Genomic DNA, 15,911 nt, shown 5'->3' on the forward strand with positions numbered 1-15,911 from the left:
TCCACTCACGCTGTATACGTTGAAAATGAGTCGCATCAAGTTAAGTGGGATTAATTCAAAGAATTCGATGTGTAATGAGTTAGACTTTTTAAAAAAAAACTTGGTTAATATCTTAGTTTAACCTAATATAATCAAAAAAATTAAATGACTCATGTCATGTGAGTTATGTATACAATATTACATAGTCTATGCCTTCTTCGTTTTAATCTTTTTACAAGTAACCAGTTGTCAAATGTTTCGAGGAGTGTAGTATAGTAAAAAATACTTTCATATTTAGTTGTTGAAAGGTCCAAACAATATTTCTTTATATTAATTATACATTATTTTAAGTATTTCAGAGACTTTCAGTTTTCGATTGGTCAATACTTATTCAATATAAAAATAAAAAATAATAAGGATTCATTAAAAAGTATAAAAGAAAAATAAACACATATATTTTTAGTTATTTTTGTTTTTAGTATAAATCACATGTATTTTTTATTAGAGACAATATTGTTAGAATTATATAAAATTACTATGGATAAAAATTCTTTTTATTTAACACAATAAAGAAAAAGTAAAAACTAAGATGATATATTATGTTTATTATTGATATAAATCATTTGGACTACAATATATTTGAATCAAGCAATTATTTTAAAAGTAAAGTCTCAAAAGGAAAAAAAAGTGAACTCGTGGGCTAGCCTATTTAATGTGTATAACTATCCTATACTAATAAGTTTTTAATTCACAATAAATTATTTCAACGAAACTTAATTTAAAATTTTGTAGCTTCTAGGGGGTTAGCTCAAATATACCTGGCGAACCCGAAGTTTAAAATTCTATTTAAACACAAAAAAAATGTTCATTTAATTAAATTTAATGTATTTTTTTAAAAGAAAAATCACTCTGCAAAATAAAGCAGTGCTACAACATTTAAAATTTTCAAAAGTAATAGAGTAATATTTGTGAAAAAAAAAATAGCTTATGTTTGATAAAAATAACTGAAAAGCTTAAAAGTTAATCGAAGGTTGTTAGTTAAAAGTTAACAAGTTATCTTATTAAATTATAAATATTTGGTAAAACTGTCAATTGAAATAAACGAGGTTCAAACGAGATCGGTATAACTTTTACTAAGTATTACACCACTCAATAACTTTATATTAACTATGAATTTTATAAATTCAACCGTTAAATTGAAAGTTCTTTATTCTTATATCATATATATAAAATTTTATATTAATCCAAGATGATTTGATATTTCATTCTTATAAAACAAAATTGACATAATATATACATTTCAAAATCTAATAAAATATGAACATTTTGATTACCTTCAAGTTATTTTTCAATTTTAATAAAATTTGATATACACATATAAAGTGATATAAACTTTCAATCTAACGGTTGAATTTATAAAATTCATATTTAATATTAAATTATTGAGTAAAAGTTATACCGGTATCGTTTGAACCCCTCTCTATATATATTTATATAAAAACCCATATAATTTAATTTAATGGATAAAAATATATTATAGTTAATTATAATTTTAGTTTTTAACTAATTTTGAACTCTTATAATTTTTTTATTTAAATATAAATTATTTTAGTTGTATTTTTAGTTTCAATTATTATATTTTTCATATTGTACATTCAATTAGTAATTTTATGTAATATCTTAAAATATTTTTCAATCACATTAAAAATAAAATAAAAACAACACACTTGACATCATACTTTATATTGTTGATTAGTAATAAAATTATATCTTAAATAAAAAGGATAAAAAAAATAATTTTAATAAATAATTTTAAAATAAAAAATTTAAACATTTAAAAGTCAGAAGCTAAAATGTAACTTGAAGTAATATTTAAAAAAAGGTTACAAATTATTAAAATATAATTGGAATAAGCTTTTCAAGCGAGAAGGTAGCTAAAATTGCTTGTCAAACATACGATAAGAACATCAAACATCGTTTTTCAATAATATAAACATTAAAATAATATTACAATTTATTTATATCATCTCATTCGCTTAAATAAAAATATTAGTAAAAGAGAAAAAACTAAATTAGTACTGTCCTAATTTTTAAGATAATAGATGATTAAAATCTGAAAATTATAATAATTTTTTAAAATATATAATTATTAAATTTGAAGATCTAACTAAGTAATTAATTATATGGTAAAAAAAGCCAAGTAATTAATTATGTTATCTTAGTTTCAAGCTAACTTTTTTTAGCTTTAAATTTCAATTATCTTGTCTTATAAATTTACCGAACACCTTTTAATTACATAACTAAAAAAGCATGGATTAAATAACTATGAGAAAAAACTCTCTCTTGAATATAAACTAGAAAAGACTTTCTCTCTACCTACCTTGGAAAAAACTCCTTGCCCATCAATTATTTTTAGTCTCGAGCATCTTTATATATAGCATTTTTATAATTTATAATTTCTTTTTTATCTTTGTAATATTGATTGACACCTTTTCTTTTTTATAAAAAAGATATCCATCATTTTGACTATACGACTCTTATAAAAATAAAGTATATCTAAGTTAAAGATTGAATTTTGATCTTTGATTTTTATACGAACAAGTATCGAAATACTTAAAATTTGTTTGCATACAAATTAGAATAACATTCGACTTAAAATTCATAAATCTAATATAATTCTATTTAATTCAACAAAATGAACCAATTGAATTGACTTAATTTTCTTTGAAATTTCTAATTTACGAGTCTAGTCAAACTTAATTCATTAGATTAGTCTGTCAAATTATATTAATTTTAACACTTGCATATTTAAATATTTTTTGAATTAATTTATATATTTACTGAGACAATTATAATCATTTAGAAATATTAATAGAAGATCTTCCTGACAAACAACTTAAGAATATTAATTTATAATGGCTAATATTTGACACTTGGTGGCAAAAGTGATAATTTTTTTTTGATAACTTATAACATCTTTGTATTATTTGTCGAACGACAAAGTTTTATGAAATAGTTTTTCAATTAGATAAAAATAATTTGTAATTCAAAATAAGAATACACCTTAAATAAACACTTTATTATAGATTTTATTATAGATGTTAAAATAGGATAAGTTCAATAAGCAACTTCTTATAAAACGTGGATTGAATTTTGAAATTGAAATATAATCTTAAGGGAGTTGCTATGGTACCTTCAAAAATCGAGGGGTTTCGATACATTCTTTTATGTAAACCTATAAAAATTATTAAAAAAAACTAATTTAATTATAAAATAAATAATTCAAATTATATTTATAAAATAAAAAGTAAGATAAAATTATAAAAATTAAAATTATAAGATTTTAATAATGTTATAAAAAATTAAAAAAGAAAAGAATTAATAAATAGTAAAAATAAAAAATTATTAAAATTATAATATAGAAATTCAAAAATTTAAGCAAAGGACACAAATATACTTAAAAAATTATTAAAATTAAAATATATAAATTTAAAAATTTTAAGTGAAAAGATAAAAAAATATACTTAAAAAATTATTAAAATTAAACTATTTAAATATATAATAATATTATTACAAATAAAATTAAAATATATAAAATAAAAATAAAATGACTAAATAATTTAAAAATTTAAAGAAAGAATAAAATATCATAAATATTATTTACATAAATTATTTAAAATATAAAATATAAAATAAAATTATAATTATAACTGTACCGGTACGCACCTAAATAAAAAATTTCTTGATTAACCAACCACGTGGCTTGAATTGATTTTATTCCTCACATTACATTTCAATTTAATTTATGCCATATTATATCGCATCTTTTCCCATAAATCCAAACCAAGCCTTCATTTCAAAACATGTCATAATTAAATGTGTGTTCCAAACATATCTTAGGCATATATGCACCAAGAATTATAGAGATGGAGACAGCAGGACGAGAGTGTTAATCTACATCAACAAACGTAGTTGTAAATAGTATGATCCACGAGAGTAGTTGATGTTAATTGGACACAACACAAGAGTGTTCAATGTCCAATAATCTGGGAGCCTTAGGTTCACCACACACATTGATATGCAACAATATTATCATAGTAATTAACTTCAAAGATGAACCACACTTTGAACTATACCAAATTACGATGTAGCTGTCAACGCATGCTGCCATACAAATTCAACACATCAATTAATTGGAATCTCAAAATCTGTGGTCATCTATAGAATCAGCCATTGATTGGCCTCTGTTTCACAAAAATGGAAACATTATTCTGAATTCTGATTCTTGGAGTGAATGGTTTTTATTAATCGGCACGTAATAGCAAGAGAACCAAAATCATAGATTTTAATGGGACACCGGAACATACCAGAACAGGTTTTTTTTTTTTTTTTTTTTATGAACAAAAATTGTCATAATTTCTTTGGTTTTATTTAAGGAAAGAGCAATCCTGTACACTTATAATTGTTGGTATATGTGTGTACGTTTACAGGATATTCAAGATTAATATGCTAAATTAGTATTTGAAACTTGAAAGAATGAGTATCAGTGAATTCAATTTTTAAAATTATAATAAAACTATTATTTGAATCTTTAAAATTATTGAATATATTTTAGTCTTTATTATTACGACTTCGTGTTAAAATGTTATTTTCGTAATTTTAAGAATTAAGTTAACTGATGTCTGTAATTTGGAAACTTAGTTGATGTATTACTTTTATATATACATAAAATTATTTCATATCACTTTATTTATTACTTACTTTTATTTATTGAAATGTTATCGTTATTTATTTTCTTCTACTACACTTTCTTTACGCAAAACCAGCTACTAGTTTGACCATGTGCTCCCTTTTCACTTTCTTTATACCAACCAATTTAACATTTTTAAAAAGATGTAAAAATATTTTTTAATGGCATAAGAAGGAATTAAGAAAATCCGATACAATTAACATATAATTATACCCTAAAGCAAGCTCATAATTTAACTTTATATGTGAAGATTTTGTTGAGAGAGATAATAGTTATCTTGATAATTTTTGCACCACAAAATTATTAATTTCCAAGTTTCAGTTGATAGATAATTTTGTGAATAAAAAAAGGGCATATCTGTGTCATCATCATGAATTGTGTTGCAGTTGTGAATTCGGAGTCAAGATATTTCATTCTAAGGAAGGATTTAGCTAATGATAATATAAACACATTTAGCTGAGCTGGAATACCAATCCAAATCCAATAGCCTTGTAGTTTGCAAATCATAAAAAATAAATACTATAACAAGAAACATTAATTTGTCAACTATAATCAATTTTTACTTTATTTATGATATTCCTTCAGGAGAATAATTATTTGGTTATCGCGTGCACTTGGATTTTAGCATTTATTAAGACAACTGTCGTTTTTTAAAATACCTATAAATTAAGGATGTTTATTGATTTGAACTAATTCGATGAATTCAACCATACCATTTCACTTGTATCGGTTTCTACTTTGTACTAAATTAAACTAATGAAACTTGTTTATAATTGTTTATAACTTAAGTGTTTAACATAATTAGTATATTTAAGATTCAAAATCAATAATTAATTGAACAACTTCGTATTAATTAATGTATGTGGTCGTTAATAGCATTATTATTGTTACTAATTTTAAGTAAAAAAAAAAATTGCTGGAACAAGGTGACAATGTCAACAATGAAAAGGAAAGAGTGGAGAAAGTAGATAAGACATAGCGCATATATATCCACCAATGGCTCATCACCACATGACTAGATCAATCCGTGGTTATTGATGAACATTGACAAAGATGGAATATTTGACTCTTAACTTTGGTTGCTTGAAGTTGGAAAATATTAGTTGTAGTAGTAGATAAAATATTCTGTATATGGATCACAAAGTAAAAGGGTATAATTAGGGTTTTATATTACCCCCTCTAAACTCACCATTGAAAAAATATATTCTTATCTCATTTTATATTTTTATACTCGTGTGGATAATAATTTAATTTCCACTTTTTTACAGAATATTTATATACTTGTATTTATACTCATTATTTGTATGCAGTCGTGACAAAAAAAACTCTTAAGTTTTAGGTGAAATTTATATTAATAATTTAATATTATTTCTCAAATCTCATTTTGTTTTTGTTATTAGTTACAAAATTGTTGATCAAAATTTTATAATTATTTTTTTATTATAAAATCTTATTATTAAATTTTTCTAAAATTTTACTATCAGTATATAAAAGACAAGTTCCTTTAACCTATTATTTAATATAATTAATATTAAATAAAATTTGAATATATATTTTTAAATTATGTTTAACAATAACAATAATTACAAATATGATCAATCATATTTTGGAAGTAATGCATATATTTAAAAAAGTATATAATCTTTTGATATAATTTATTTATTTTTAGTGAAATATATATTAATTTTAAAACTTGATTTAAATACAGTATTATTGGAAAATTTTTTATATATACATATAGTAAACATCATTCTATTCTATTCAATAATATGATATGACAATATGCAAAATTCCTATTGGATAAATATTTAAAATTATATCATATTAATGATGCATATAAATTACATTTTTTTTATCGATAAATTTTTATTCGAATGAAAATAAAATTCTTTTAAGTTCAAGTACTGTGGATGAAAATAAAATTGAAAAAGCTTTATTAAAAATAATAAGTATTTTTTTTTACAATGATTAATTATAAACAAAATCAATTGATATTATGTATCTAACAAAATTAAACTTTCTTTTTTACTTTATGTATTTTAAAAATTAAATTAAATTTTTTAATATTAATTATAATTCATTCTCATTATTAAATGTTATTGATTCAAATGATTTGACATTTATACTATTTAATCAAAAATTAAGATTAAATTCTTTGTCTTTGACATAAAGTCTTAACTAGATGTACTACTTTATTTTTCTAAAAAGTTAATTTGATAGAAAAAAAAAAGTTAGCCCTCCTTTTCAAAAAATAAAATAAAAATCATACTCATTATAATTTATTTTCAATACAAACAGTTATATATTAGATATTTTAGCATATATATTTTGGTGCGAGTACAAAGTGGAATAGGTGCTATAATAATCATACTCAAACTTACACTGATTTTCCCTAAATTTTGTGGATAAATAATGTAACATACTTGTCATATCCGTTTCAACATAGCAAACATTTACCCTACCCTTTTTGACATTTTTTTTTGAATTCCTAAAGTGTTCGAATAAAATTATTAGTATGATTGTAAGATAATCAGTAAGTGATTATTCAGACAATGAGCTAACAAATTTATTCCAACTTAGTGCATTTAAAGGGAAAAAAAACGTTCAATTACTATTCCGATAAAAATATTCATCACTTAAACTAATCAATGATCACGTACGAACCATAATTATGGCCGGAGTTGTTATCATAAAATATAATATTCAAAAAAATGTTCGTGTAGGAATTATTAATGCCATTACCTAATTATAAAACAATCTATTAATATAAAAATATAATAAACATATATTTGAAGGTAATCACAAATTACATAATTGATGTGACGAAAAATATAAAAAATATATATTTAAACTCTTCACACATTTTTTCATCAAAATTATTTGAATGCAAAAAAAATATTATATATTAACTAATGTTTCATAATATATTAAATTTAAAAGTAATTTAGTTTTAAAATATAAGTTTAATCTACATACACTGTTAGTATAATTTTTTTTTCTATATACATATCTAATAAGAATTTACTTTATTTGCGCTTCATTTAATTTACGGAATAATGGGACAAAATAATCAAATCCAATAAGATGCATACGAAATTTTTTTTGACATTAACTAAGAGACATAAATCAAAAACCCTAAAATATTTTCTTTTTGACATTTATAAAACATAATCAAGAATTTTTAGAAATGTGAGGAATAGGTTCAATCCTCATTGCAACTATCTTTGTAATATTTCCTATCTTTACAAAAAAAAAATATAAAATTGATCTTATGCATAAATATTTTAAAGAATTTTTTCAAAGAATTTTTAAAATTTTATTTTATCTAATTTGATTTTGGTTTGTCATAATTATTTATAAATTAATTCCTGTATATTAAATACGAAACTTTCTATCATGCGGGAGAGTATTTTTAGGAGATTTTTCTTCAACAATAAGATTTATAATTTTTTTTAACTTTTTTATTTAATTTAATTTGTATTTATCATAAATATTTATGAATTAAACATTAATAATTTTAAAGAAACTATATCAATAAATATTTTTTTTCCTAATACAAACTATTTACTATAAATATAAAATATAATTTATTTATTTAAAATATTTATGTATACTAATTCAAATATAATTTACATATTCATATTAATTTATATAAAAATTATTATAAATTTTAATTATATATAATAAACATACAAATATATTACGCAAATTAAAATATTAGTTATATAATAATCATTAGAGTAAAATAACCTCTTGGGTGTTATGTTGTCAATTTTTTTTGACCAAAACGAAATTCTTAATAGACTTTATGAAACAGAATATAATATATTGTACACTTACAGGCTACAATTCACATCTGTATCAATTATAAAGTTTACAGAGTTGTTGGGACGTTTTTTTTTTCTATCTATAAATAGACTAATTCAAATAAACCTAAAACTAGTAATAAGAAAAATTATCTTAGAGGAGATGTCACATGTAGAAAATTCCAATTGCAGACACTGCAGTTACTTTATTTATCAAACAGTTGGGTGTAAACTGTAAAATAAGTCCTGACGTGGTGAGAGTGTGTCAGTGTTATCCTAATATCTTGTCTCCGACCTTTTTGGTACCTAAAAATCCTATAAATTCTACTTTGCTTCTTAGAGTGCCACCAACTCCTATCTTCTTCTTAACACACTTCCATTCCCTTAACATCTCATTATTATTCTTGTAAGTTCCTCTTCTTTCTCTTTATTTTCCATTTTTTTGTTTAGTTCTCTTGTTATTCCAATTCCCGTTTTCTCTTGTTACAGATCTATCAAATTGCTATTTTGAATCTGATTTTTTAACACTCTTTTTACTTGTCACTTGTTTTATTATGGCTATATAGTATTCCTGTTTTCCTCTACCTGTTTGTTGCCAAGTTGACTCATTGTCTTAAAATTGTTTCTCTTCTATTCAGAACCGAAGGACAATGTTCAAATTCAAAACATGTGTGTGTTCCTGATTTCTGAAACCCCAGATTCGTTTGGATGCCTTTTGTTTTTTCATTTTTCATTCACGTCTTCGTTCTCAACAACTGAGGTTTATGGACCCTTGCAAATTTTATAGGATCCCTTGACAAAGTCTCATTTGCAAATCCATACAAAAACAGAAGCTTTTTTGTATATTAACAAACAAAAGTAGTCTTAAATTTGAGTCCTACATGTAAAGATGTGATAAAAGAGAGTTTTGTTATTGATAATGGTGTTAAGCGACTTATAAAGGATAGTTGTAGCCTTATACCAAAAAAATCAAAATGAATCTCTTGCGGTGAAAGGTTCTCTTCTTTTGGGTTGGTCGATTTGGATGTGTTTTTCCCTTTTAAAAAAATAATTTCTTGTTGGCTTTTCTTTATAAAGGCATCCGGTGGCTGCTTTGGATTTGGGTTTTCTTGCAAGAGAACAATTGACACCTCGCAGTCCTCAATTGAGTGGTTTTACCATGATTTATTCATCCCTGCATTTTATTCAATAGGGACAATTTTTTTTTTTTTTTTCTTGTTAAAAGTTTCTCACTTGGTTCTTCTCTGTAGTTTCTTACCTGTTTTGTCTTGAGATCACAAGCGTTTATGGCCTTTCTGGGAACATCGGAAGGTGGACTTTTGTTTGACGATAAATTGATAATTCCTTACTATAATTTTAGATCATGGTGTTTATAAACATTTAGTATGCTTTCTTGTGCGAGTGATATATGTAAAAGGGACTCTGATTTGTTTTTGTTAGTCCTGCTGATAGAACTTCTTTAAATTGAATTGTCAAAATTTTCTAAATCTTGTGCTACTTTTTCCCCCTCAGTTTGATTCATTCAGCTGATAGGACTTAAGAGAATGGAAGTTACAGGAGGCTAAGGCTTGCCAAGTTCTATGGCCCACTCTGGTATGACTTTACAGTTTTGTTGATGAACATCGGTTAATTTCTATTTTTAACTTTGAAATATAACAACTTTTTTGTCATAATTTATAGATACCTGGGCAATGTGTGAGGGAAAATACAAATCTGGAAGTTTAAGATATAACAGACAGAAAACTAGTAAGAGGGATTACTGTAGGAGCATAACTTCTGTTATGGAATTTGAATCAGACTGGATAAGGCACAGAAAGTCATCTTCTTATGCTGCTCATGTGATTCGTTCCGCGACATCTTTTATGCCTTGGTCTTGTAGAATCCCAATTGGTGAAGGGTATCATGAGCTTCTTTAATTAGTTGTACTCAGTAAGACATTTTCACATTGTTTGGTTGATTGGTCAACAACGAGATTTCTCTATATCTTCATGGTATATATGCTATGTGTGATTGCTAATTGAAAAATGCCTGGTTTTGTGGCTGAAAAGAAGAGATTTTCTGAGCCAAATATGTGTTTTCCCAATTTGGCCAACCATGATGAACGGCCTCTCACAAAAAGCAATCATTATGTGAGTGAGGCTCTGGATGATGTTGATGATGGTAGTAGCCCCATCCTACCTGGGCTGCCTGATGATGTTTCAAAGCACTGCCTTGCACTCGTGCCTCGTTCTAACTCCCCTGCAATGGGTGGTGTCTGTAAGAGATGGAGGTGCTTTATTCGAAGCAAGGAATTCATAACTGTGAGAAAATTGGCTGGGATGCATGAGGAATGGCTCTATATCTTGACAGCAGGTAGTGAAGGAAATGGGAGCCAGTGGGAGGTCATGGATTGTCTCGGTCAAAATCGCCGTTCTCTTCCGCTGATGCCTGGTCCAGCGAAGGCTGGCTTTGGGGTAGTGGTTCTTAATGGAAAGCTCCTTGTTATGGCTGGTTATTCATCGATTGATGGAACTACCTCTGTCTCAGCAGAGGTTTACCAATATGATTCTTGCCTCAACAGGTATGCTTTTCTACTGTAACTTTACTTGGATGCCTTGAGAACTTATTACACTTGATATGATAATTCCTTCTATATAATTGAGTTAATGGAGGATTATGTTGTGAACTGTATTGGGAGATATAAACCTGTAATATTGATTTTTTGAGCCTATAATTTTTTCTACAGGGATAAAATAATGGACAAAACTTAGCTGCAGTTTCTTAAGCATGGTTGAGGTTGTTCTTTAATAAAACTGAAGTTTTACCTCAGTAATATGCATTTACATTTAATGCAGACTTTATTAATATACATTCATTAAATGTAAAATGCATATTATGAAGGTAAAATTCTCATTTTGGTTGAAAAACAACACCTATCATGATTAAGGAACTGCATCTAAGTTTTGCCCTAAAATAATCCTGCTATTAGTTCTCTGGTTCATTATAGTTTATCCATTTCAGGAATGTTGGTTTCAGAAATTAGAACTGAAGTCTATGCTTAGAAGTCTTTTGCTATTAGATTTTAACTTTGGAAGAAGTGTCTTTTACTACGAGAATTGTTTCACTCAAACACTAAATAAAGTCAAAACTAGAAGAAACCTTGGAATGGTTTGATACAAATTGAGTTGTATGATTTTAGTCTCCCAGTTTTGTAAGGCCTTAAAATGATTAGTTATTTTTAACTTTTCCAGGGAAAAAACATTAGCAATGTTGTTACATGAATTCTGAAACATGAAATATGCTTTAATCATGCATCAGCCTCATTTTCATTGCGTGCTTTACATCTATATTTATTTTCTTATGTTATTGATGAAGTTGCAGGACTTAAACAATGGTCATGTCTTATGTTTAATTTAGCTAGATATTGTATGGGTTACCATGATACATGTTGCTATAGCTATTATTAAAGTATGCATTTGCAATTGCAGCTGGAGCAGATTGTCAAACATGAATGTGGCACGCTATGACTTTGCTTGTGCTGAAGTCAATGGCTTGGTTTATGCTGTTGGCGGCTACGGCACAGACGGTGACAGTCTCTCCAGTGCAGAGGTGTATGACCCTGATACCGACAAATGGACGCCGATAGAGAGCCTTCGTCGCCCGAGATGGGGTTGCTTTGCCTGTGGATTTGAGGGGAAGCTGTATGTGATGGGGGGAAGGTCAAGATTTACAATTGGAAACTCCAAGTTTGTTGATGTGTACAACCCCAAGAAGCACAACTGGTGTGAGATGAAAAACGGGTGTGTCATGGTCACTGCTCATGCAGTGCTGGAAAAGAAGCTTTTCTGTATGGAGTGGAAGAATCAGCGGAAGTTGGCAATATTCAATCCTGAGGACAATTCATGGAAAATGGTTCCGGTTCCTTTGACAGGGAGTTCAAGCATTGGTTTTCGGTTTGGGATACTGGATGGTAAGTTGTTGCTGTTCTCACTTGAGGAAGAGCCTTCATACAAGACTTTGTTGTATGATCCAAATGCAGCCCCTGGATCTGAATGGCAGACTTCTGATATAAGGCCATCTGGTTTGTGCTTATGCTGTGTAACTATCAAGGCCTGAAATGTTGTCTGCTTCTGCAATTAGAAACCTTGAGAGAGCTTTGGACCTTTGCTGCTTTACTAGGATTTTTATTTTTTATTTATGGACAAGATCCATGCAACGTTTCAAAGTTGATAATTAAGAATTATTCTGCATTTATGGACGTGATTTTTGCTAACTAAATATTATTTTACGTTGCAGTAATCGATTCTGGATGTATTAGGTCAACTCGTGTTTTAAGACAAGTTTTACAACTATTAAATCAAGAGACTTCTTATTTTACTACGATTTTGGATAGCATTAATGATGAACTTCATAATAGGATGATGTTAATTCAGTGTTTTTGTTGTTCTTGTTAGTTTTATCATGTCATCATTGTCATATCATGTCTTTGGTTTATGGTTGGATTATTTTTACAATTCTATTCATGTAATAACCATTGATTTGTGCAGCACTACAAATTTTGCTGGGCAAGCTTCATTTCCTTTTTGTTCCTTTCTTTTTTGGGTTCTCTTTTGGTGATATTAGAAATGTGAGAACTTAAGTCTTGATGCACTCGTGACTCAATCTCTCTAATTGGGTGCACGTCGTCAAATTTTATGGGGCCGGAATTTGCTCGAATAGTGATAGGTTAAATAGAACTAAATGATAAGGCACAAGCAGGAATAAAGTTCATCGAATTAGCAGACAAAAAGAAGAAATCAAACGAGTAAAGAATATTTGTAGAAAGTTATTTTCTTTCTTGAAGACATGAAGGTGGATAATTATAAAAGTTATATACAATTACACCAATAGAAAGTGGTATTTTTTTGTTGCTTCCCATTCCTAGGAAGATTCTTATTTTCTTACTTATGCTAAGTATTTAATTCCTCATCTACAATTTCTTTTTTTTAAAGATAAGAAAGATTATAAGGATGGTCGCAATGAGGATTGAATCTAAGTTCTCGTACTTCTAACTACCTTAAAATTTCTTCACTTTGAACCGAATGGAGATTCATATCCTCTTCTAGAGACGCATCGTTATTATCTAACTTGATGTAACAAAATACATCAAATTTTTTTATTTCAAAGTCATAATGTTTGTTATTAGTTAGATAAAAATATATTGAAAAACATTAATCAACTTCCTTTCAATTTAATATCATGTGCATTTTATTTTTGAAACTCAAAAGAGTATATATTTCGTTATAAATTTTTAAGAGAGTACATTTTAGTTGAGTTTAAATTTTATACACAATCTTATAATATTTTTTATGTTATCATTTAATAAAGAATATAACATCCGGATAGATATATCATTCACGATAATTATTATAAAAATTAACGACAATTTATATTTGTAATGAGATGATAAATATTGTTAGTGTATACATTTCATGCTTTAAATAATTATTATTTTTTTAAATAAATAAATTTAAGTAGGTATTAAATAAGTTAAAAAAGTAAATTATTATTTTTTTAATATGTATGCCATATACTAGCCACAATTATATTATTAACAAGTTAAGATAAATCTTCTCTAAGGAAAAAGATAAATTTATTGGTCATATTGAGAGGTATAAATGAAATAACTATTTACATTAAAAGTTTGACACCATTAACTCAGTTCATTCGATTTGATACATACTTGATTTTTTGTTATACCATTGTAAATGTCAGTTCATTTCAATCCATCCAGAGACATGTTTTTTCTTTTGAGTGCATTAGAATGTGTATTGATAGATATTCAAACACATTATTAGATTGCAAGCATAGATGAGGTGTAGATATAAAAGAAGTGTTTCGTTTAGTTTTTCTTAGACTATAATTCATATTTCCCAGATCTTTGTTTAACACACAAGGCAAGTATAGTATTTCTACTATTGCTTTCGAATTTCTCACCATAAATTCATCACAAATGGTGGCAGAGTTTGACCAATTATTTTGGGGGATAGTAAATTATATTAATGTACTCAAACTTCAAAACATATAATTGGATTGATTTTTTACTCACATATACTATCATTATCTTTCATACAAAAGTGAGTACATGATGCAATAAAATTATAAATATAAAAAAAATCTACTTAAAGTATTACCCTTCATTCCTTCATATGTTTGTACTCATCGATATTGAATCAAAACTAAAGTTTTCGGTTATTTCCTTCTCAATGTAAATGACCATATCTTCCATCCTATTACAGAATCTTTTTTCAATGATCTTCATTGCTAAGAATGTTTTTTCTTATTGTAGTCGTATAGAAGAATTAAAATAAGATGAAATAATGATCCACCACTTTTAGTAAATAAGTAAGTTTAAAAAATGGATCCTTCACTAATTCCAACCGAACCTTCATTTCATTTGACTCCTCTCAGATTTGGGCATGGGCTTACTCTACAAGTGTAGTGATTTAGGGCTAAGAGGAGCCCAATTTTTTTTAAAATAATTTAAAATCATTATCACTTTTTTTATATTATTATATGTAGGTTTAATTCCCATTACAATTATTTTTGTAATCTTTCATATCTTTACACACAAAAAAAACATAGTGAAAGTTGGGAGAATATGCACAATGTCCTATTTTTTTTTTTTAACTTTATTGCTATCATTTATGCACCCAAAAAAAAATATAAGGGTCCTTATTTATTGTTTCTCTTAGACTCCATAAAATTTTAGGATTGGCACTGACTCCTCTGATGGATTACCATATTCTTGTAACTTAACCTTGTGACATAATTCTACCTTTTTTCAAAATTATTTATTGTGTCTTTCCTTTCTTAGTTTTATGTGTGTTAACTCTAAACCATAAACTCTAAATCCTATATTGTTTAGATGCAAAAAAAAAAAACTTTTATTAGAATGTTATATTTAGAATTAAAAATATTATATTTATTTTAGAGATTTGTTTCATGTTGCAAAATAAGAGGGATCTAGAGGTTGTATAGGTATGAAACAATACAATTGATAATGACTTAAAAAGAATTTATTAATATTTATACTAAAAATTGCATCTACTTTTTGGTAGTGTCGATTAAAAACTTGATTGTTAAGCATTCTTGACTTAGAGCATTTTAGGGATGAATGATCTTTTGAAATTTTTTTGAAAGTGTGAGTAAGAAAAAAAGTACACCAAAAAAGTCTTGTATTAGTTTTTAGGGACAAATATTGATCCTATTAGCATTAAACACTTTGAAAAGGGCTACATACAAAAGGTTTTGACTAACGAGGAGTTTAGTGATATTTCATCGAGTCGTAAAACGAAGTCATTGAGACATCAAATTTGTAGGGTGTTGTAAATGATAGCAGATTAGATCCTTTCTCC

General features: G+C 26.5%; 1 protein-coding gene and 1 long non-coding RNA gene across 3 annotated transcripts; both read left to right on the top strand.

Moving 5' to 3' along the window:
- Nucleotides 1-8,489: 8,489 nt before the first annotated feature.
- Nucleotides 8,490-9,749, top strand: LOC145954498 (uncharacterized). Of its 2 annotated transcripts, none has more exons than XR_014431737.1 (2): nucleotides 8,490-8,941; nucleotides 9,613-9,749. It is a non-coding gene; the product is annotated as an uncharacterized LOC145954498 (long non-coding RNA). The 2 variants fall into 2 exon arrangements; XR_014431738.1 differs by lacking the exon at nucleotides 9,613-9,749 and adding an exon at nucleotides 9,174-9,455.
- Nucleotides 9,750-10,426: 677 nt separating this feature from the next.
- LOC109810724 (Galactose oxidase/kelch repeat superfamily protein) lies at nucleotides 10,427-12,772 on the top strand. The gene is made up of 2 exons (XM_020374267.3): nucleotides 10,427-11,095; nucleotides 12,003-12,772. Exons 1-2 carry the CDS (start codon nucleotides 10,560-10,562, stop codon nucleotides 12,628-12,630), a joined length of 1,164 nt encoding a protein of 387 aa, XP_020229856.1. The 5' UTR covers nucleotides 10,427-10,559; the 3' UTR covers nucleotides 12,631-12,772.
- The last annotated feature ends 3,139 nt before the right edge of the window (nucleotides 12,773-15,911 follow it).

Source organism: Cajanus cajan, chromosome 2 (genome assembly GCF_000230855.2).
Source record: "Cajanus cajan strain Asha chromosome 2, NIPB_CcT2T_4, whole genome shotgun sequence".
Taxonomy (NCBI): Eukaryota; Viridiplantae; Streptophyta; class Magnoliopsida; order Fabales; family Fabaceae; genus Cajanus; species Cajanus cajan.

Bases quoted from the DNA above. Each gene is read 5' to 3' on its own strand.
- LOC109810724 (XM_020374267.3), top strand. From the start codon at position 10,560: ATGCCTGGTTTTGTGGCTGAAAAGAAGAGATTTTCTGAGCCAAATATG. The intron at 11,096-12,002 runs GTATGCTTTTCT...TTGCAATTGCAG, and splicing joins TATGATTCTTGCCTCAACAG to CTGGAGCAGATTGTCAAACA.